General features: G+C 39.9%; 1 protein-coding gene across 1 annotated transcript; it reads right to left on the minus strand.

Moving 5' to 3' along the window:
- Positions 1–2,824: 2,824 nt before the first annotated feature.
- On the minus strand, positions 2,825–3,949 carry LOC120078541 (vicilin-like seed storage protein At2g18540). Its single transcript, XM_039032819.1, has 2 exons — positions 3,346–3,949; positions 2,825–3,237 (listed from the first exon to the last, which is right to left on the minus strand). Exons 1-2 carry the CDS (start codon positions 3,947–3,949, stop codon positions 2,825–2,827), a joined length of 1,017 nt encoding a protein of 338 aa, XP_038888747.1.
- Between the last annotated feature and the right edge of the window lie 17,555 nt (positions 3,950–21,504).

The following is a 21,504-nucleotide window of genomic DNA, read 5'->3' on the forward strand; positions in this document are numbered from 1 at the left end:
GAATTATTAAATTGAGTGAATTTGGAATGATATCGATTTGAATTGTTCAAATTGAATTTCAATTTGAAAATGTTCAAATTGAAATTAGGGTTGTTGAGTTTGAATTAGTTCAAATTCAAATTAGGGTTTGCATAATTATATCCAATATAATTAAAATTTCATTTGTTGAAATTAAATGAAATTGAAGAGTGTATAATATTTAAATTTTGATGTAAATACCAACTACATGTTTAAAATTTAGTATGTGATTAATTTGATATTTGATATTAAATTAATGAATTAATTAAATATATTTAATTAATTAAAAACTCAAATTAATTTTCAATTTTAAATTCAATTTGATAAATTGGATTTTGTAATTTTAGATTTGATTAATTGAGAATTAATTAAATCATTTTTTGATTAATTTTAGAATTAATTAAAAGAATTAATTGGAAATTTAGAAATTTGAAAAATCATGTTTAATGGGTTTTTCCCACAAACATCTCTAGCATGAGGTGTAACCCTCATGGTTATTCAAATTTACACACTGATTTCCACTAAATTGAGAAAGCAGCTACTGGCCATGAATTTGTTGATGTTGCCTACATGTTGTTGAGGAATAAAACAACTCCAATTTGCTAAAATTAGAAGTGGATGGACTGAGATTGAGCATTGAAAAATTGGTTTTCTGGTTCAATTTTTCTTCCTCTTCAAACCCACAAATTCTCTTACCAAATTCACTTAAATCTGAGTTCCACCACTCAAATTCAAGGCTGAAAATAGTAGAGAAGACCTCTTGGAAGTTCACAGACTGATTTGAAGCTGAATTGGAGTGAAAAGCAACTTGGATTTGAAGATTTCATCACAAAAGGTATGTAACTTGAAACCCACTTGAATATGCATGCTTTAGAACTCAAATTAAATATAATTAGAATGCTTATTGATTTTGTTTGCTTTTGTTGCATGCTTGTGTATTCCATTAGTGTATCCACTTATTGTATTTCAGCAACAGTTTTTGTGATTTAAGTATGTTCTCCTCACTCCAATTTTGATTGTTGTTTGCAATCATGCCCATGATCTTTTGAGCTTCATTTACGGTTTTTAAAGTAAAGATCCTCCTGTGGATGCATTGACCATTGTCTTCAATGCTTAGTTTAGTCCATTGTAGAACTGCACCATCACGATGCAAGCTGGAAGTCCGTGATGTGGGCATTTCCTCACCAACTTCTGAAATCTAATCCATGCTCCATCAACAGATTCAGATGGAGATTGCCTGAATACAATGATGTATCCTCTATATTTGATGTTCTTGTTAGACAGAAAATATTTTTCTAGGAACTTATCCACTAGGTTGTCCCATGTGATAATAAAGTTGGGAGGCAATCAATCTAGCCACGTTTTTGCATCTCCCTGCAAAGAATAGGGAAATAACTTTAGTCGCAATGCATCTTCAGAAACACCATTAACTTTGAAAGAATGATAAATTCTCATAAAGTGTTTCAGATGTTTATAGGGATCTTCATTAGGTAGCCCGATAAATTGTCCAAATGAGTTTAGCATTTAGAACATCAAAGGCTTCATCTTGAATGTGGGCACATCTATTTGGCGGATCTAAAATGCGAGTGTCTAAGGTTTGGAATGCAGGAGCTGCATAATTCTTGATGGCTCTATCTCTATCTTCCGCAATGAAGATAGGATTTTGGGGGCCAGGATGTTGTGGTGGTTGCTGGTTGCCATTTTGTTGTACCATGTACATGGAAGGGTTTGGAGGATCGGCTCCAAGAGGTGTGTCCATTTGAATTTGTTGCACAAATGTAGCTTTAACAAGACTTTCTTGTGCACTCAACTTCTTCTACTTCCGATGCTTTTGCCCTTGTTCTTGTCTCTGATGGTGAAAGGTTCTTTCTATTTTAGAATCTAGCTGAAAAAGGTAAGACCTTTTTCTCATGCACCAACTCCTCCTTGCAAAACAAACAACGACACACAGAAGTTAGATCTAAACCCCTAAACGTGTTTTACTAGTTAATTATGTTTAAGACCTCTTAATTATGAGTTAAGATGTGAATTAATGTCAATGGGAAGAGTAAGTTAAGTATAGTGAATGCGTCTAAAATATAAGGGAAGGAAAATTTTCTGAGTGTTATGGGCATTCAGATTGTAACATGGTTGACACGTAGAGAGTTGGAGAAGTCTATTAATGGTAAGCCAGAAAAGGGCAAGAAAATATGTTAAGTATGGAACATTAGGTTCCCAGGTGAAGTAGGAACAAGTTAATACCTAGAGAGATGAGAAGGTTCCATGCATTGGAACTGGTAGGTGCTTTACGGCCAGAGGCCCAAGGAGATGGCATTGTGGCTAAGTATAGCAAGTGGTATGTAGGGTTCACGCGACCAATTTTGTATACCATTATTGAGGGTTAAGTTGACAAAGGATGCGACAGATGATTATGCATTGATGGGAGAAGTCTTGGATGGCCACAAGGTCATGTGATCAAGCTTAAGCTGAGGAATTTAGCTGAATTAACGAGTGAGTAATCCAGGTGGTAGCCTTGCAGATGTCAATAAAGGGATAAGTTTGCTGGATAACAATTAATTAAGCAAACTCTTCATGAAAACTCGAGTATAGATAGGCTTAACCAAGAAAAAGATTGTGTTGCCAAAATTTTTCTAATGCCTAAGTGAGGGAGTGTTGTTGCCATATGAAGATTTTGAAAGGTGAAGAATTCTCGAACAACTAAAGGAGAATTTGAGGGATTTTCTATCGATTTTGGAAAATGATGCTCAAATTCTAAGGTAAGCAAAAGTTAAGATCTTTATGAGAATTTTCTTTAAAAGAAGTTTAGTTAAACGAGTGGTAGAAGTAAAGTTATGAAATCTGGAAGTTTGAATTTGGAATGGTGCTGTGGATGAATAAGCAAGCAGCTGCATGAAACTGTTTTATTATGCGATGTTGGGATGAGTCGCTGTTTTACCAAGTAAACCCAGAGACGTGCCTCTGGAAGCAGCTTATTGGACGCAAGGGTCTTAATGACTTTCAAAGATACCGACCACTGAGTGCCCGATTGTATTAATACTCTCAGCGTATCTTCCATGTGTGCTTCTTCGGGATCATCAATTATTTTGTTACCCGGTGCATCTAGGATGTCCTTCATCTTATACAGTTCGTTGATGTCCCTTGCGCTAAATGGCACTGTCCACCCTTTCATGATCACCGCATCTTTGGTGTCATGGAGCCGGCCATGATAAAAGGCCCTCACTACCGTAGGAATTATGATGGATGGGCATTGGCAGAAAGTTTCCCACCCATGCTCCAGCACAACACTTGTAATCAAATCTGGTAGTGGTGTCGACGCAGGGAAGAAACCCATCTCCATCATCATATCATCATTCTCTTTCTTTGTTAATAGGCGCCTCCTGGCTGGTGCAAGCTCGCTGCTTCCAACTTTTGGTTTGCCCTTATCTTGAGCCAATGCAAGGCGGGACTGTTGTCTTTGTTTGCGTTCCCGTTCCTTGCACTTCTCTTCTTTTTCCCTTTTCCATTCTGCAACTTCTTTTCTTTTCGTTTCTCTTATGCGCTGCATGTTGGCCTTGCGCCATTTTTCCTTCTCCTCTTTTTTCTTCTTTTCTTCTTCTTCCTCTTCTCTCATCTCTTTTTCAAACTGCTCCGAGGCAAGCAATATGCGTTGCTCATCCTCGAGCTTTCTTCTTTCTTCTTCTGTCAATATTGCATTGTTATGGTGCACCTCCTCATCGTGAAGTTTTCTTGCCAAATCGCCTGATGCGATGATTTGGCGTGCTCGTAACATCTTTTCTTGCTTCTCTACTTCTTCTCTTTTTCTTCTCCCCTTCTCCTCTACTATGCGTTGCAAAAATGATAGGTCACTTGCTGACCCTTGCGGCGCATTCTCCTTGCGACACCGCATTAGAGGGGTAATGTCTGGATCTTCTCTATCTTCAGTCACAACCATCCTGATATGCGTTGATGACACTTGAGGTTGCGCTGATTCTTTTTTTTGCGGTGACAACGCCTCTTCCACCCTTATGGTGGTGGATTCTCCATTGACATCTGGGCTTTCCGCCCTCTTCCTTCAAGCACTTCTTTTCACTCTTGCGCTGTCTCTTCTCACTCGTCTTCTTTTCTTTCTTCTCTTTCTTTGGCCGGGCAGCTTCATCGCCTTCTACCCGTTTCTCCTTGTTTTTTTTCTTCTTCCCTTTTACCATTTCTGGCTGCTTCTTCGCTCCGACCTCCTCCAGAACGGCCCTAATGGGTCCTTCATTGGAGTCTGTTGGAACAGTCACTTAGGATCCGCAACGGCTAGGGCACTTCTCCGCGAAGCCTCCACCATTTCTTCCTCTGAAAGTAGGGGCTGATTTACAACTCTGACTTCAGGTAGCCCCCCCTCTCCATGTTACTTAAAATACTCCCAAATACCTCTTTGTCATTTCTTCTCCTCTTCTCACTTTCTGATGACAGTACTGGGAGCGCCACCTCAGGTCTGGTGGCAGGGGCACTCTCCATGCTCGGCCCCTCTCGAATGGGTGGTTTGGCAATAGAGGGTTTTCTCCAAGGTTTTCTGGCGATTCTTTGGACAGGCTTGGGCACGGCGGCTAGGCGACGACTAGCTGCGAGGAATGCCACCTCCCATGCGGTGATGGGGGCTTGGGAAGGTGATGAAGGTAGGGAAGATGAATGTGAGGATTGCTCGGCCATGGTTGCAGTTGAGTGAAAGAGGGGAAATTCTTAGGACTTAGGAAGGAAATTTTAAAGATCTGGTATGCAGAGGAATTACTTAGGGTTTTCTTTTTGCAAGGGATTGAAATAAACTTCCTTAGTTGGAGAAGGGGAAGATTTATAGGTTGGGCCTTGATGAGCCCAACGCAATCTCTGCGTAGCAGGCTTCGAGAGTCTAAAAAATCCTTCCCCCCGCGCTCCTCGCATTTATGAATTAGCAGAAAAGGACATCCTTTCGTCTACTAAGTCATCATTTCCTTGGAAGCTTAAACGATTCAACTACTCTCTCGCAAAAAGATTTTATCTTTTGTATTTTATTCAGACGGGTGCAAAGTTAGAGATTAACGCAATGCATTTGTTATCGCAAATGCATCTTTGCGGAGGACGGGCAACAACGCATGCATTAGCGCAACACACCCCTCAACTAGTGCATTTCTGAAGGATGGGCGCACGGTATTTCTACCAGTGCAACACTACCTTGACATAGTGCGTTTTCGCTAAGGACGGGCGAGTGTACATACGCGCGCAACACACCCCTCAACGCAATGCATTTGAGGAAGATGGACGCAAAGTGTATCTTATCAGCACAAGATACACCAGTCATCGCAATGCATACTAGATATTTATTTAAAGTTTTTTAATTATTATTATTATTATATTTTATTATTATTATTTTTTATGTTTTTGTTTCATCAACAACGCAAGTCGATAAGACTTTTCGGTGCTCATTTTCTTTTTAATGAATTCATTCACAGCAATTTAAGAACAACGCAAACTACAGCAGAAAAGTAAATAAATTGAACTATGCATAAAATTAACACAACTTGAATTAAAATGAAAGTAAATTCACATAAACAGTAAAGACTAATTTAGGAAAGTGGTAAATTGAATTGAATGAACGCAATAATAAAACAGTAAAGGAAGTGATAAAGAAAGCGTTAATGAAAGCAATAAAGATAGATGTTAGGGATGCTGATTGAAAGAAAAATTCCTCAAGATTACTGCAATCTGCATCCCCGCAGGCGGTAAGACTTGCCTGCGCAATGTCATCAAGGACATTGTTCCTTCCCATGAGATCCTGGGGCTTCTGAATTACTTGACAGCTGTGAGGATATAAATGGAATTGTTGTGCTATGTTGTGTTTTGTATTGCTTATATACACTACTGATGGATGAATGTAATACAAGCTCATGTTGCCATAAACTTGTAACGGTGAAAATTAAGTGTTATCTTTATCTATTGCGCTGATGAATGAATGAATGATGCTTTATATGCGTTCAAGTGATTTGCAATAAAGACATTTTATGCGATACTACATTCTAAGTGTATGCGTTGATAGTGATATGCTCGTAGTATGCGATGAAATAGTGTGTGTCATAAGTTTCCTTGCGCTGAAACCAAGTATAATTCCAATGCAAGTTTCTCATAATGACCCGAGGTCGAACACGGGATTGTTGTCGTTAAATGCGATACTTATGTGATACATGCGACCAGTTGTAATAATGAATAAAGAATTTTGATATGTACAGAAATATAAATTGCGCTAAAAGTAAAAATGCGTTGAAAAAGTAAATTTCTAAACTACAATGATACATGATACAGGGGTCGAGGACTGGCTGTAAAGTTGTACAAAAGAATCGATGAATGCGATGGCAAGTCTTATGAATGAAGTAGAAAGAGAAAGAGTAAAGAGTAAAAACATCGCAAGTTCGTCAATCGCGTTAAGGATGCAACTAAGGTTCCGCTTTCCCTTGGTGTACACCTTTCAGTGATCGGCCGCGTTCCCATACGTCTATGGTGAAACAGAGATGAACGTGATGAACGCAAGGTTGTTTCCATCTTTGGAAATACTTCTCGCTTTAGTTAACGCATTCTTCCAACCTTCTCTAGATAGGCAGAATAACATCTTCACTTTTGCTCTCACAGGTGAAGATGTCGTCGAGCATGCTTTAGCTAAACTTAATTGATTCCTTGACACAGATTGACTTACTCGCTTAATTCTTGCTTTTTACCCCAGGGATTAAGAACACATCATGGAGAAAATGGATGATAAATGTGGAAAGAGACAAAGAGATGATAACGATGACGATGATAACATTTAATTCTAAATTTAAGCGTTTGATACATGTTTGTGAATGAAGGACTAAAGAAGATGAACACAGAAGATGAATTAGAGAATTAGAAACAAATACGGAAAGAGTGTCAACGTCTTGACACAGATCCCGATCGGAGACTTGTGCTTGCTGGCATATGGATTTGGTGGAGAGGAAAGCTTCTCTCTCAGGCTTGCCTTCCCGGTAGAATTGACCTTTTGCACAGAGCTTCAGCTTCAGGAATTGAAAGAATTCTTTACTCGGAGACTTACCTTTCAGCCTTTTCTCGTAGTTCTCCCAAATTTACTCTATAAAGTCTCTTCAGACCAGCCTCTCTCCCTTCCCCCCAACCCCCCTTGTATCAGCATATCATTCAGCGAATTTAAGGAAGCTATTTATAGGCAAGACCTTGGCTCTTTGAATTTGTGGTCTCCACTGTCTAATTATGGTAATTCCTATAATGACGTAATGGAAAATTCCTTTTTGTTTCACGATCAATCTGTCAAAATTGCACAACAAAAAGCTGTACACTTGTCAAAATCGTCCGTGAATGCGTTGCTCTTCACATCTTCGATCTATTGATGCATGCGGTGTTGTTTTTTATTACCGCACGCGGTTGAAATGCGTTGATTGCTAAAGCTCTTGATCGATTGTCGCAAACGTCGTCATTGTGTTGATCATATCTTCGTTTTTGATTGATGGGCGCATGCGATGTAGATGCGTTGTACACTTTTCCTTCAAGTCATTAACGCATGCGGTGACCTATTTCCTGCAAAAAAGAGACTGAAACATTCTATTTCACCATCGCAATGGTGTTAGTGGGTGCGTTTACGACATTTCATAATTTTCGTATTTCTTAGCAAATTCTTATACTATCGACGCAACTTTCCTCTCTTTTCGCCACAATATTTAAATAAAACAGCATAAATAACTTGTATTTCTACAAGTTATCACACCCCCAAATTTAGATATATGCTTGTCCTCAAGCATATCTTCAACTAAGGAAATTTCGCTTAATTCCTATCCTAACTTTGCGTTGATTGGTTGCTCCGAATGGTCCACCTCTACAACATTACTTAACAAAGCAATTTCCTTCTATCCTTTAACAATTCATCAACAAGCTCTACTTTATTCTTTTATACAACAAACCTCTGCCTAAATATTCCCTTCTTGTTTTGAAAAGAATGTTTACCTCTTCTTGCAAAAACAACTCGGTGCGTCTTTATGCGGTGGTCTGGTTTGCGTCATTTTATTAGAGACTATTAATCATGGTTACACCCTTCGTTTTGGTTTGCTCCCACAAGTGTCATGCGAGCATCCAACTACGGTTGTATTCTAATCTTAACTTCAACTCTTGATTTTCAGCTAAGTTTTATTTTTGCTGATCAGATGAGTTATCTCTTGTATTCTTATTTTCTCTCTTTTTTTCTTTCTTTTCATATTGTATCGATCTTGGAAACCTACCTTCATTCTGACTTGCTCCCATGGATGATATGCGAACATCCAACTACAAGCAGGTTCCTTTCACGACTTAACTCTTATCAGGTTGGGATTTTCTCTTGCGCTGACATTGGAGTTTTTTTTTATGAATTTTTTTTGTTTTTTTTTTGTTTTTTTTAATAACAAACGCATTTTCCTAATGATGACCGCATCCACTTTATCGCATCTACTCAGACCTTCTCCATTCCCAAATTTAGAGATTCGCAAGGTCCTCATTGCGCTGTTTTGGATAGAAAAGACAAAACACTTAGTCAAAATTTTGAAAAGAAGGTTTGAGCAGAGTCTTGAAATAGAAAAGGTAAAGCAGTGCTATTGCTATGAATTATCTAAGTGTTAGTTAGAAAGTGCAAAGTATAAGAAATATTGCTAAGGGTATGTATACTACTCATCATGGCAGCACAATTAATAACGCAAAATTAAAGACAAAGAATATCATAATAATTGACAAAGGATGATAAGTAAAGAGGCTAAAGCATATGGAAAGAATAGTTACTCAGTTATATTAAAATTAACTAAGTATATAAAGAATTACAATCATCGCAACACAAAATTTAAGCATGTACAAAAAATCAAGGTATAGCTTCTATACATAAAAATAATGAAATGAATAAAATAAAAGAATGACCGCAACGAAAAATTGCAGATTTATTGAGAAGATGGCACACCCCCAAATTTAGAGTTGTGGCGGGGACTCTGGTGGAGGATTTTGTGGAGGAACTCGAGGAGCTTCTTCAAAATGCAAAGGTTGCTGTAAATGCGGAGGCACCATGGGACCATGTAAATAGGCTGTCAAAAAGTTAAAGTACTCATGGTTGCGCTCTGCCATTTGTCTTTGGTTCATATGGATCGTAAATATATTGCGTTGAATGTTGATCAGCACCTACCGTGTCATCGCAATACTGCATTGAACCTCTGTGTGGCTCTCTTGTAACTCCGTTATTCGTTGGCAGAAGAATTCTTGTTGATGAGAGAGAAGATAACGCATCTCTACTAGGTCAGCAGTAAGGGTTGTGGTGGTGAGATGCGCCTGCAAATTATATTAAACTTGAGCTTCTGTTCGTTTATGCTCAAAGTGATTTCTCCCTTGTGCACATCAATTTGAGCACGACCCGTTGTTAGAAAAGGCCGCCCCAAAATGATGGGCACATCTTTGTCGACCTCATAGTCTAGGATGATGAAGTTAGCTGGCAAAATAAATTTACCAATCATGATCAGCAAATCCTTCACCTTACCTTCTGGATGAACCAAAGATCTATCTGCCAATTGAAGAGTCACAGAGGTGGGTACAAGTTGCCCCACATTTAATTGTCGAAATATTGACAGCAGCATCAAATTTATGCAGGCCCTCAAGTCACACAGAGCTTGCCCAATATAGAGTCCTCCTATGGAGCAAGGAATAGTGAAGCCCCCAGGATCGCTCATCTTCGGTGGAATAATAGATTTGGAACTTTGCGTTAGTTCCATCGTGGCAAATTTTCTAGCGCCTCTCTTCTTAGTTACCATGTCCTTCAGAAACTTGGCATAGGCAAACATTTCCTCAATCGCTTCACTGAAAGGAATATTAACATGTAATTGTTTTAGCATAGACAGGAAGCGTTGGTACTGTACCTCTTCGTTTTTCTTCTTCCTTAGCCTCTGAGGGAAGGGTGGTAACTAATTTTTCATGGTTCCCATTTCATTTGACTTTGAGGTTGACGCAACCTCAGGTTCTACCGCTTCATTTTCCTTTTCTTTTTCTTGTGTTGCCGCAATCTCAGGCTCAGCTGCGATAGAAGTTGTTCTACTGCGCAATGTCACAACTTGACATTGCTCCTTACCTGATCCCCTTGGGTTGCGTGGAAGCTTGGTTACTTGGCAATGTCCCCTTGCGGTCCACTTTTGAGCTCAATTCAACAATCTGGCCCATTTGCAAAATTCCAAAGGTTGCGGATGGACGTAGCCTGAACTCTTGAAGCATTGTCCTCAATTTTCTCTATGTATTTGCCTTTCAATAGACTTCTTTCTAGAGAAGAAGATTGAGATGAAATTGTTTTGAAGCTACTTGCTTGCATTGCTCTGTTGAACGTACTACATTGGCAAAGAACCTGGTGTCCCTTCTTTTTTGCACCACAGATTGAAAATTGTGCAGTTGATTCTTCCAAGCAAAATTGGGGTGGTTTTTCCACCCGAGTTGTAGAGTGTTTTGAAGGGGTTGTTTTCTTTACAAATATAAAGATCGTGGATTTGCGGGTAATTCTTCCAGTTGGCATGCCCCATCACCGCAGTCACACACCTTGCGATGTTGACTTATTAACGCTAATCCTGCCCACCTGCGGTGTTGAGTTGCTGAATCGTCATTCCTTGAAATCAAATTCTAATCATGCGTCATTTGGTTTTTGCAAATGAGACAATATCACCGTTGTTTGTGTTAGAATCCTTGATGTCTTTAATCTCTGATACTCCTCAAAATCTTCATGATCTCTTGGAGATGCGTCAGAGATATCTTCGCCCTTAGTCATAAGTCATGTTAAGTGACCACTCAGCCGCTGCCCGCATTAGAGTAATCTGCGAAGCGGATTCAAACCGTGGTAAAAATCCATCTTGCAGGCAATTTGGTAGCCCATTTATGCGTGACAATCTCGGACCAACCTTTTAAACCTCGCCCAAGCATCGCTGAGAGATTCGTCTATATCTTGTTCAAAATTAGTAATAAGCTTTCTTCGTCTTACATTTTTGGTAGGTTGGAAATACTTCTTCACAAACTTCTCCACCACCTGCTCCCAAGAAGTGATCTCTTCTGGTTCGAGCGAATAAGCCCATTTCTTAGCCCGATCACAAAGAGAAAATGGGAACAACATTTGTCGAACTTCTTCAGCAGAGATGTTCGGGAACATAAAAGTATTGCAGATTTCAATAAAACTTCGGAGATGGGCGTGCGGATCCTCACCACGCCTTCCTCCGAATTGACCTGCAGTCTGGATCATCTGCAGCATCACTGGTTTCATTTCAAATCTACTTCCGTCTAAGGCAGGCCTCATGATTCCAGGAGAGAAATCATGGAGGTTTGGCGATGCATAGTTCCTAATGTGCCTATTGCGATCGTTTGCCAACAGAATCAGATTTGCCATGACATTGTTGTTTGGTGCTTTATTCCTAGGCTGCTCCGCCATCTCTTCTTTATCGGATTGTGGTTGCTGTTGGTGGTCTCTCAGTCTCCTTCGAAATGTTCTCTCAATCTTCAGGTCGTAGTTTGCCAGAGATTGAGAGTTCCACAAAGAAATCACAAAAATTACCGTTAACAACTATTTTGCCGAAGTCCCCGACAACGGTGCCAAAAACTTGATGCTTGATTTTTATGAATGGAAATATGGATGATATGCGTTGATGGATTGTGTTGTGCACTCAAATTTCCCAGCAGAATTCAAGTGTAAATTCTTCTGAGTTTCCTGGTGAGTCCAGGGTCGAACACAGGGACTTATGAAAATAGTTGCGTTGATAATGTTTATGAAAACTTTGTGGTAACCAAGTTAATAAATAAAGTATGGGTGTATTATTGCATTGATAAAAAAGAGTAAATAAAGGCGGCAGATTTGAGAAAGAGAGTTGCGTTGATAGATGCAATGAGTATGCGATGAACGGGTTGAGAAGATCTTTAGCTAGCGTTACTCGGGAATGCGTCAAACTTTGCTATCATGTTACAACCATGCACAGTAAGTCATTTCCTAATGTAAATGCGATGCTCCTAAGTCTAGGACGCATGTGTTGAATGCAAAATATCCATAGAGCTTATCCCTAAGTCTCTACTTTTGTCCTATACGTTGATGCAAAATGCATGAAAGTAAGGTGACCGCATACAATCATATCTTATTGCTAAGATGCATGCGATGCGTTAATAACAAATAGTGCTCATTCCTAAGTGCCTATCTCTCGTTTATGTGTTCTAATCTGGTTCTTCCAAACCTAGATTCTGACCTGACCTTCCCAAGTCTAGATCCTGTCCTTAGACTACCCACCCAAGTATCTCTAATAGACAAATGAAGCATAAATAAACAAGATAATCACAAAGAATGAAGATTCCCTAGTTATGCTAGCTAAACGCTTCTAAACCCATTCAACTGTTTAGCTACTCATGCGTGAATTACAGAGAGTGAACAAATATAGAGGAAGACGTTCCATTCTTATAACTAAATTGAGTAAAAAATGATAAAGGAAATTAAAGGTAGAGAGCCTAGTAGCAATTCCTTGCTGACCGAGGCTTTTTACACTGAATCTCTATTCCAATCTACAAATATTCCCGCTTCCGCGGGCGTTGGCCCTCTCTCTGTCTTGGAGCTTTCGGTGCTTTCCCAAGCTTGCTGGAACGATCTATCAGCACACATTCTTCCCCACGTCCGCCTTAAAATAAAAGAAGACTATGGACAAAGACGTGAACTTGTAAAATGATGAAATAATCGATTGCTTAACCCCTTCTCTTAAGAATGTACTTGGTATTTATAGGGCATCAAAGGTGAAAGGAAGCTTCTCTCTCCTGGTTGTACAGATGGGACAGCTTTAATTCCTGACTGATGCGTCGGATAATTGTCACCGATAAAGTTGGATGTACTTTGTGACCATTATCGGCTGTCAACTTAATTTGGATCCGATTGCCGTCAACTTTCTGTCCCATCGATCTTAATTGTCCTTTCGTCCGGATGCACCCATCATGTTGCTGTGATTCTTCTTGGGTGAATGTTTGCGAGCATGATCAATGCAAAGTCTTGCGGCGAAGTTGCGCTCGACCAATGTATTCCTATGATCACATTCTTTGCATTGCGTTAACGCATTTTTCTGCACAAAACTATAAAGATCAAATGCTCTAATGCATTTGACGCATGCGACCGCAAAATTATAGAATTTAGGCTTAATGGACGCAATTTAACATATTTCATCAACGCAATCTAACATTGTTTAAGGATTCAGCACTATGATAACGTGCATTTCTGCCCGTTATCATGTATCTACTGGTACACTGGCATTTTCAGTTCTTCTTCTCTCGGGGCCTCTTCCCCCATATCTGTCGTCCACCCAATCATCCGTGTTTCACGAAATGCGATCCAAGATGACCTTGGCTTTAGTGTAGGTCTTGTCCATAAATCCTCCCGCTGCGGAGGCATCAACAACAACTTGCGTTGATCGATTCAAGCCATTATAGAAGGTCTCCATCAGAATGCAATCGGAAATCCTGATATCGGACAATTCTTCACCAATCTTCTGAAACGCACCCAGGCGGTGCTTAGAGTCTCATTCTCCATCTGCTCAAAATTCAACACATCCCTCCGTCTTCTTGCGTTGATGGCTGGAAGGAAGAATTTCTTCATGAACTGCTCCACAGATTGATCCCATGAAGTGATTTCGTTTGGCTCCAACGAATGAGCCCACCTCTTTGCCTCATCCCTTAGTGTGCACGGGAAGAGGTATAGTCTGATTCCCTCAGGAGTAACGCCGGGAATGGAGAAAGTATTACACATCTCCACGAAGCTGGTCAGATGGGCGTGTGGATCTTCACGTTGCATACCTCCAAACTGCCCTGCATTTTGGATCATCTGAAGCATGACCGGCTTAATTTCAAAATGTGCATTCTCCTTAACCATTGGTCTTGAAATTCTGGGTGAGAAATCGTAAAGATTTGGCATCGCATATTTCCTCATAGGGATGTTGCGGTCTGCATTAAGAAAGACAGGATCTTGTGTTGGCCAGTTCGCCCCTTGATTCCTTTCGGGCCTCTCGTTGTTAGCCATATGTGCTTTTCTTCGCCTAATTTGGTTCTGGCATGCCCTTGCATGAAAAGTACGCTCAATCTCTGGGTCAGCTTCGAATTCTGGATCAATTCCATTACTCATAAACCGTCAGCCTGCTCTTCCGATAAACAGACAGTACAACAAAGATATGTCCTGTAAAATACCATAAGAATATTCAACACTAAACCGTTACCAATCCCCGGTAACGACACCATAAACTTGTAATGATAATTTTAGAATGTTCTTTTTAAGCATGCACTATGATGATAGATGAATGATACAAGCTCATGTCCCCGGCAATGGCGCCATAAACTTATGAGGATAAAATGGATCTTTAAGCATATGGAAAATGATGAATATGAATGATAGAAGCTCATATCCCCGGCAACGGCCCCATAAATTTGATGACTAAAATTTATACCTATCTTTATCTATTGTGCTGTTTATGAATGAAATTGATGATGTGCTATGCGCTCAAGTGCTTTGCGATAAAGATATTTTGCGATACTACGTTATAAGTGTATGCGTTGATGATAATATGCTCGTAGTATGCGATGATGTAGTGTGTGTCACAAGTTTCCTTGCGCTGGAACCAAGTATAATTCCAACGCAAGTTTCTCAAAATGACATGAGGTCGAACACGGGGATTGTTGTCGTTTAGATGCGATACTAATGTGGTAAATTCAACCGTGCTGAAAGTAAAATTGCGTTGATAAAATAAAAGTCTAAACTACTATGATACAGGGTGAGGACTGGCTGTGAAGTTGTACAAAAGAATCTAATGAATGCAATGGCAAGTTTTATGAATGAATCAGAAAGAGAATGAGTAGAGGGAAAGGACATCGTAAGTTTGTCAATCTTGTTAAGGACGCAACTAAGGTTCCGCTTTCTCTTGGCGTACACCTTTCAGTGATCGGTCGCATTCCTATACGTCTATGGTGAAACAGAGATGAACGTAATGAACACAAGGTTGTTTCCATCTCTAGAAATACTTCTCACTTTAGTTAACATATTCTTCCAACCTTCTCTCGATAGGTGGAATAACATCTTCACTTCTGCTCTCACAGATGAAGATGTCGTCGAGCATGCTTTAGCTAAACTTAGCTGATTACCTTAACAAAGATTAACTCACTCGCTTAATTCTTCCTCTTTACCTAGAGGATTAAGAACACATGATGGAGAAAATGGATGATAAATGTATGGAAAGGAATAGAGAGATGATAATGATGACAATAATCACATTTAAATCTAAAGATAAGCATTTCATACTTGATTTGTGAATGACAGATTAAAGAAGATGAACACAGTAGTTGAATAAAAGAATAGAAAAAAATACGGAAAGAGTGTCAATGTCTTGACATAGATCCCGATCGGAGACGTTTTGCTTGCCGGCATATGGATGAAGTGGAATGGAAAGCTTCCCTCTTAGGCTTGCTTTCCTGGTAGGAAGTGACCTCTTGCATAGAGCTTCAGCTTCGAGAATCAGAAGAATTCCTTGCTCGGAGACTCACTTTTCAGCCTTGTCTCGTTGTTCTCCCAGATTTTCTCTATAAAGTCTCTTTAAACCAGCCTTCTTTGCAATGAATTCAAGGAAGCTATTTATAGACAAGACCTTGGCTCTTTGAATTAGTGGTCACACTGTGTAATTCTGATAATTCCTGCTATGGCATAGTGGAAATGTCTGCTCTGCTCCACGATCAATCTGTCAGAATCGTACAACAGAAAGTTGTACACTTGTCATAATCGCCCGCGAATGCGTTGCTCTTCACATCTTCGATCGATCGCCGCATACGGTGCAATTGTTTTGATTATCGCATGCGGTGGAAATGCATTGATCTCTATAACCCATGATCGATCGTCACATGCACCGCCATTGCGTTGATCATTTCTTCGTTCTTGATCGATTGGCGCATGCGATGTAGATGCATTGTACATTTTGTCCTCGAGCCATTAACGCATGCGATGACCTATTTCTTGCAAAACAGAGATTGGAACATTCTATTTCACCATCGCAATGGGGTTAGTGGGTGTGTTTACAACACTTTATAATTTTTGTATTTCTCAGCCAATTCTTATACTATTGACGTAACTTTTCCTTTTTTTTGCCGCATAATCTAAATAAAACAACATAAATAACTTGTATTTCTACAAGTTATCACACCCCTAAATTTAGATATATGCTTGTCCTCAAGCATATCTTTAACTAAGGAAATTTCACTCAACTCTCATCCTAACTTTGCATCGATCGACTGCTCCGAATGCTCCACCTCTACAAAATTTCTCAACAACGCAAGTTTCTTTTATCCTTTAACAATTCATCAACATGCTCTACTTTATTCTTTTCCACAATAAACCTCTACCCAAAATTCCCTTCTACTTTTGAGAAGAATGTTTACCTCTTCTTGCAAAAACAACTAGGTGCGTCTTTATGCAGTGGCCTGGTTTGCGTCATTTTATTAGAGAATGTTGATCATGGTTACACCCTTTGTTTTGGCTTGCTCCCACGGGTGTCATGTGAGCATCCAACTTCGGTTGTGTACCAATCTCAACTTCAACTCTTGATCTTCAGCCAAGTTTTACTTTTGCTGGTCAGAGGAGTTGTCTCTTTTATTCTTATTTTCTCTCTCTCTCTCTCGTTTTTTCTTTTCATATTACATCGATCTTGGAAACCTACCTTCATTTTGACTTGCTCCCATGGGTGACATGCAAACATCCAACTACGAGCAGGTTCCTTTCACGACTTAACTCTTATCAGGTTGGGGTTTTCCCTTGCGCTCACATTGGAGTTTTATGAAATTTTTCTTTTTTTTAAAAAAAAAAAATGATGAACGCATTTGCCTGATTATGACCGCATCTGCTTGATCGAATCTGCTCAGACCTTTCCACCCCTAAATTTAGAGATGTGCTAGGTTCTTATTGCATTGTTTTGGACAGAAAAGACAAAACACTTAGTAAACAATTTGAAAAGAAGGTTTGAGCAGAGTCTTGAAATAGAGAAGGTAAAACAACGCTATTGCAATGAATTATCTAAGTGTTAGTAAAAAAGTGCAATATATAAGAAATATTGCTAAGGGTATGCATATTACTCATCATGGCAGCTGTAACTGCAAATTTTAAGTCTTTATCATCATACAAGCTCATGTCCCCGTTACCAGTTCCCCGGCAACGGCGCCATAAACTTGTAACCATAAATTTTAAGTCTTTATCATCATACAAGCCCATGTCCCAGTTACCAGTTCCATGGCAACGACACCATTAACTTGTAATGCATGTGACGACATAATTTTAATCTAAGCTTGATGACATAAAATGTGATAATGTCATAAACTTGTTGACAGGTATGAATATGAATGAATGAAATTAATCTTCTTATGTCATACAACGCATGGATGATTGCAATGATATGCGATATTACTTCTAGATATGCGTTATTAATGAATGTTCTTTTAATATGTTGTGTGTTGTCACAAGTTTCCTTGCATTGAAACCAAGTATAATTTCACCACAAGTTTCTCGGTGTGATCCGAGGTCAAACACAGGGATTGTTTTAGGTTAATTGCTTTATATCATGATATATGCGACCAGGGGTTTTTCAATTTAATAAAAGTATTGTTTGTATATGCGATAAAGTAAATTGTGCAGTAAAGTAAAGAGAAGCGATAAAAATGCGATAATAAAGTAAATTGCGATAAAAGTAAAGGCGATAAAATAAACCTAAGCTATGATGATACAAGATACAGGTTACATGATACAAGATACCGAGGTTGAGACTGACTGTGAACAATATACAAAGATTGTGTTATGCGGTGGCAAGGGTTATGTGTGAAACAGAAAGAGAAAGGATAATTAATATAAATAGCGCGAGTTTCTTAATTGCGTTAAAGATGTAAGTACGGTTCCGCTTTCCCTTGGCGTACACCTCTTGGTGATCGGCCGCGTTTCCCACATCTCTATGGTGAAACAGGGATGAACGTAGTGAACGTAAGGTTGCTTCCATATCTGGAAGTACTTCTTGCTTTAGTTAACGCATTCTTCTAACCTTCTCTTGATAGATCAGAATGGCATCTTCACTTCTGCTCTCACAGGTGAAGATGTCGTCTAGCATGCTTTAGCTAAACATCTTTATTTCTTTAACACAGATTAAGTTACTTGTTTAATTCATATTAATCACCAAGGGATTAAGAAAACATCGTGGAGAAAGCGATTAATGGAGGAATAAAAATAGACAGATTTGTGGAAATGAAAGTGATCATGAAATTTAATTATAAAATCAAGCGTCTGATACATGGTTGTGAATGATTTAGACTAAGAAGATGAAATATAATTGATGAATAAGAGTTAGAAATAGATACAGAAGAGTGCCAATATCTTGACACCGATCTGGATGGAGAGATTGCTTGCCGACGTAGATAGAGTGAATGGAAGCATGAGCTTCCCTCTCAGGCTTGCTCAACCGGTAGAGTTGATCTAGGTATAGAGCTTCACGGTGGGGATTTGGAATGATTTTCCCTGAGACTCACCTCTCGTCCTTGTCTCTTTTCTTCCCGGATCTTCTCCGATCAGCACTCAGATCATCCTCTCTCTCAATAGCCTCGTATTAATTATCCCCTGTATCAAGTATATCTTTAATGAATTCTTTGAGGTTATTTATAGATGAAAGCTTTGACTCTCTGACTTGTGGTCCCCACTTTATTGTTTTGGAAATTCCGAGAATGGTGGAATAAATATTCCTTCTGTTATGCAATCGGTCTGTCTAAAATGCACAATGGTTAGTTGTACATGTGTCAAAATCCTCCGTGATTGCGCTGCTCTTTTGCATCTTCAATCGTGTGCTCGCATGCAGTGTTGTTTTTTATTACTGCATGCGGTTGAAGTTCAGCTCTGGATCGATTGTCGCATGCGCCATCATTGCGTTGATCATCTATTCATTCCTGAATGATGGGTGCAATGGACGTAGATGCGTTAATCTTTTTCTCTTGAGCCATGAACGCATACGGTGAGTGTATTTCCTGCAAAAAAACAGACTTGAAATATTTTTTTCTATCATCGCAATGGTGTTAGTGGGTGTATTGACGACAATTTATAATTATTGTATTTCTTAGCTATTTTCCATACAATTGACGAAACTTTACTCTCTTTTGGCCGCAATATTTAAATAAAGCAGTATAAATAACTTGTATTTCTACAAGTTATCAGCAGCGCAATTAACAACGCAAAATAAAAGACAAGAATTACCGCAATAATTGACAAAGGATGATAAGTAAAAAAGGCTAACGTATATGGAAAGAATCATTACTCAGTTGTATAAAATTTAACTAAGTATACAAAGAATGACAATCATCGCAACACAAAATTTAAGCATGTACAAAATAAATCAAGGTATAGCTTCTATACATAAAAAAAATAATAATAGTAAATGAAAGAATGGCCGCAAAGAAAAATTGCAGAATTGCGGAGAAGGTGGCACACCCCCAAATTTAGATTACGGCAGGGGATCTTGAGGTGGATTTTGTGGAGGAACTCGAGGCGCTTCTTCAAAATGCAGAGGTTACTAGAGATGGGGAGGCACCATGGGACCATGTAAATAGGCTGTTAAAAAGTTAAAGTATTCATGGTTGCCTTCCACCATCTGTCTCTGCTTCAGGTGGATGGTGAAGATATGGCGTTGAATATTAATCATCACCTGCCGCATCATCGCATGACTGCATTGCAACTCTGCGTTGCTCTCTTGTAACTCTGTTATTTTTTGGCAGAAGAAGTTTGTTGTTGGGAGAGAAGGGACCGCATCTCTGCTAGTTCAACAACAAGGGTTGCGATGGTGGGATGCACCTACGATGTTTCACCAGCAACGGTTTGAGGTTGAGCGGACGTGCCTTCTCCCAAACCATGTGGGTCGTCAACATTCGGTGGTGGAGGTGAAAAGTGAGGTGGAGATGGATAGGGGGGAGATGCTGCTGGGGATGCGGTGGTTGAATCAGGAGCAAGAAGGAGATTTGTGAAGTGTTCAGGAAGTGGGGAAAGGGGTTCCATTGGGGGGCTTGGAGGGCGAATGATTAAAGGTAAGGGGGGTCCAAGGGTATTTGGTCTAGCGTTGATTGGTCTTGGACTTTTTCCTTCCCTTTATCACTTTTGCGTTGCTTCTTTGGCTTGGGCTATTGAGGCGCATTCAGATCTATGAGGGGCCATTTGGGTGGAAGCTCGGGGCAGTGTGGGGAATCCTTGAGAAGCATTCTCAGGATCTTTGGGTGAATAAGACCGTGGACTTCTGGCATGGGCTCCTCGTCAATGCCTACACCCACAGAGAGGCATAAGCTCGAAATTGTCCATGGAAAGAAGTATTGGCCTCTCACATGACCTACAAAGCCTCGAATTTTCTTCGCAATCAACCGGCCTACGTCAATCGGAATGTCGCGCGCTATACAATATGCGGCCATCACTCGATCCCTTGAAACTGTTTTATCATGCGATGTTGGGATGAGTTACCGTTTCACCAAGTAAACCCAAAGACGCACCTCTGGAAGCAGCTTGTTGGATGCAAGGGTCTTAATGCCTTGAAAAGATACCGACCACCGAGTGCCCGGTTGCGTTAATACTCTCAACGCAACCTCCATGTGTGCTTCTTCGGGATCATCAATTATTTTGTTACCCGGTGCATCCGGGATGTCCTTCATCTTATACAGTTCATTGATGTCCCTTGCGCTGAATGGCACTGTCCATCCTTTTATGATCACCGCATCTTTGGTGTCATGGAGCCAGCCATGATAAAAGGCCCTCACTACCGTAGGAATTATGATGGATGGACATTGGCAGAAAGTCTCCCACCCATGCTCCAGCACAACATTTGTAATCAAATCTAGTAGTGGCGTGGACACGGGGAAGAAACCCATCTCCATCATCATATCATCATTCTCTTTCTTTGTTGATGGACGCCTTCTTGTCGGCGCAAGCTCGCTGCTTCCAACTTTTGCTTTGCCCTTATCTTGAGCCAACACAAGGCGGGACTGTTGTCTTTGTTTGCGTTCCCGTTCCTTGCGCTTCTCTTCTTGTTCCCTTTTCCATTCTGCAATTTCTTTTCTTTTCGTTTCTCTTATGCGCTGCACGTTGACCTTGCGCCGTTTTTCCTTTCTCCTCCTTTTTCTTCTTTTCTTCTTCTTCCTCTTCTCTCATCTCTTTTTCAAACTACTCCGAGGCAAGCAATATGCGTTGCTCATCCTCGAGCCTTCTTCTTTCTTCTTCTGCCGATATTGCGTTGTTATGATGCACCTCCTCATCGTGGAGTTTTTTTGCCAAATCGCCTGATGCGATGATTTGGTGCACTCGTAACATCTTTTCTTGCTTCTTCTCTTCTTCTCTTTGTCTTCTCTCCTTCTCCTCTGTTATGCGTTGAAAAAATGATGGGTCACTTATTGACCCTTGCTGCGCATTCTCCTTGCGATGCCACA

The sequence above is a fragment of the Benincasa hispida genome, chromosome 1 (genome assembly GCF_009727055.1).
Source record: "Benincasa hispida cultivar B227 chromosome 1, ASM972705v1, whole genome shotgun sequence".
Classification (NCBI taxonomy): domain Eukaryota; kingdom Viridiplantae; phylum Streptophyta; class Magnoliopsida; order Cucurbitales; family Cucurbitaceae; genus Benincasa; species Benincasa hispida.

Excerpts from the sequence above, each read along its gene's own strand:
- LOC120078541 (XM_039032819.1), bottom strand. The coding sequence starts at position 3,949 with ATGGTTGTGACTGAAGATAGAGAAGATCCAGACATTACCCCTCTAATG. Across the intron at positions 3,238-3,345 it reads TGATATGATGATGGAGATGG|TGAGGGCCTTTTATCATGGC; the intron begins GTTTCTTCCCTG and ends TTCCTACGGTAG.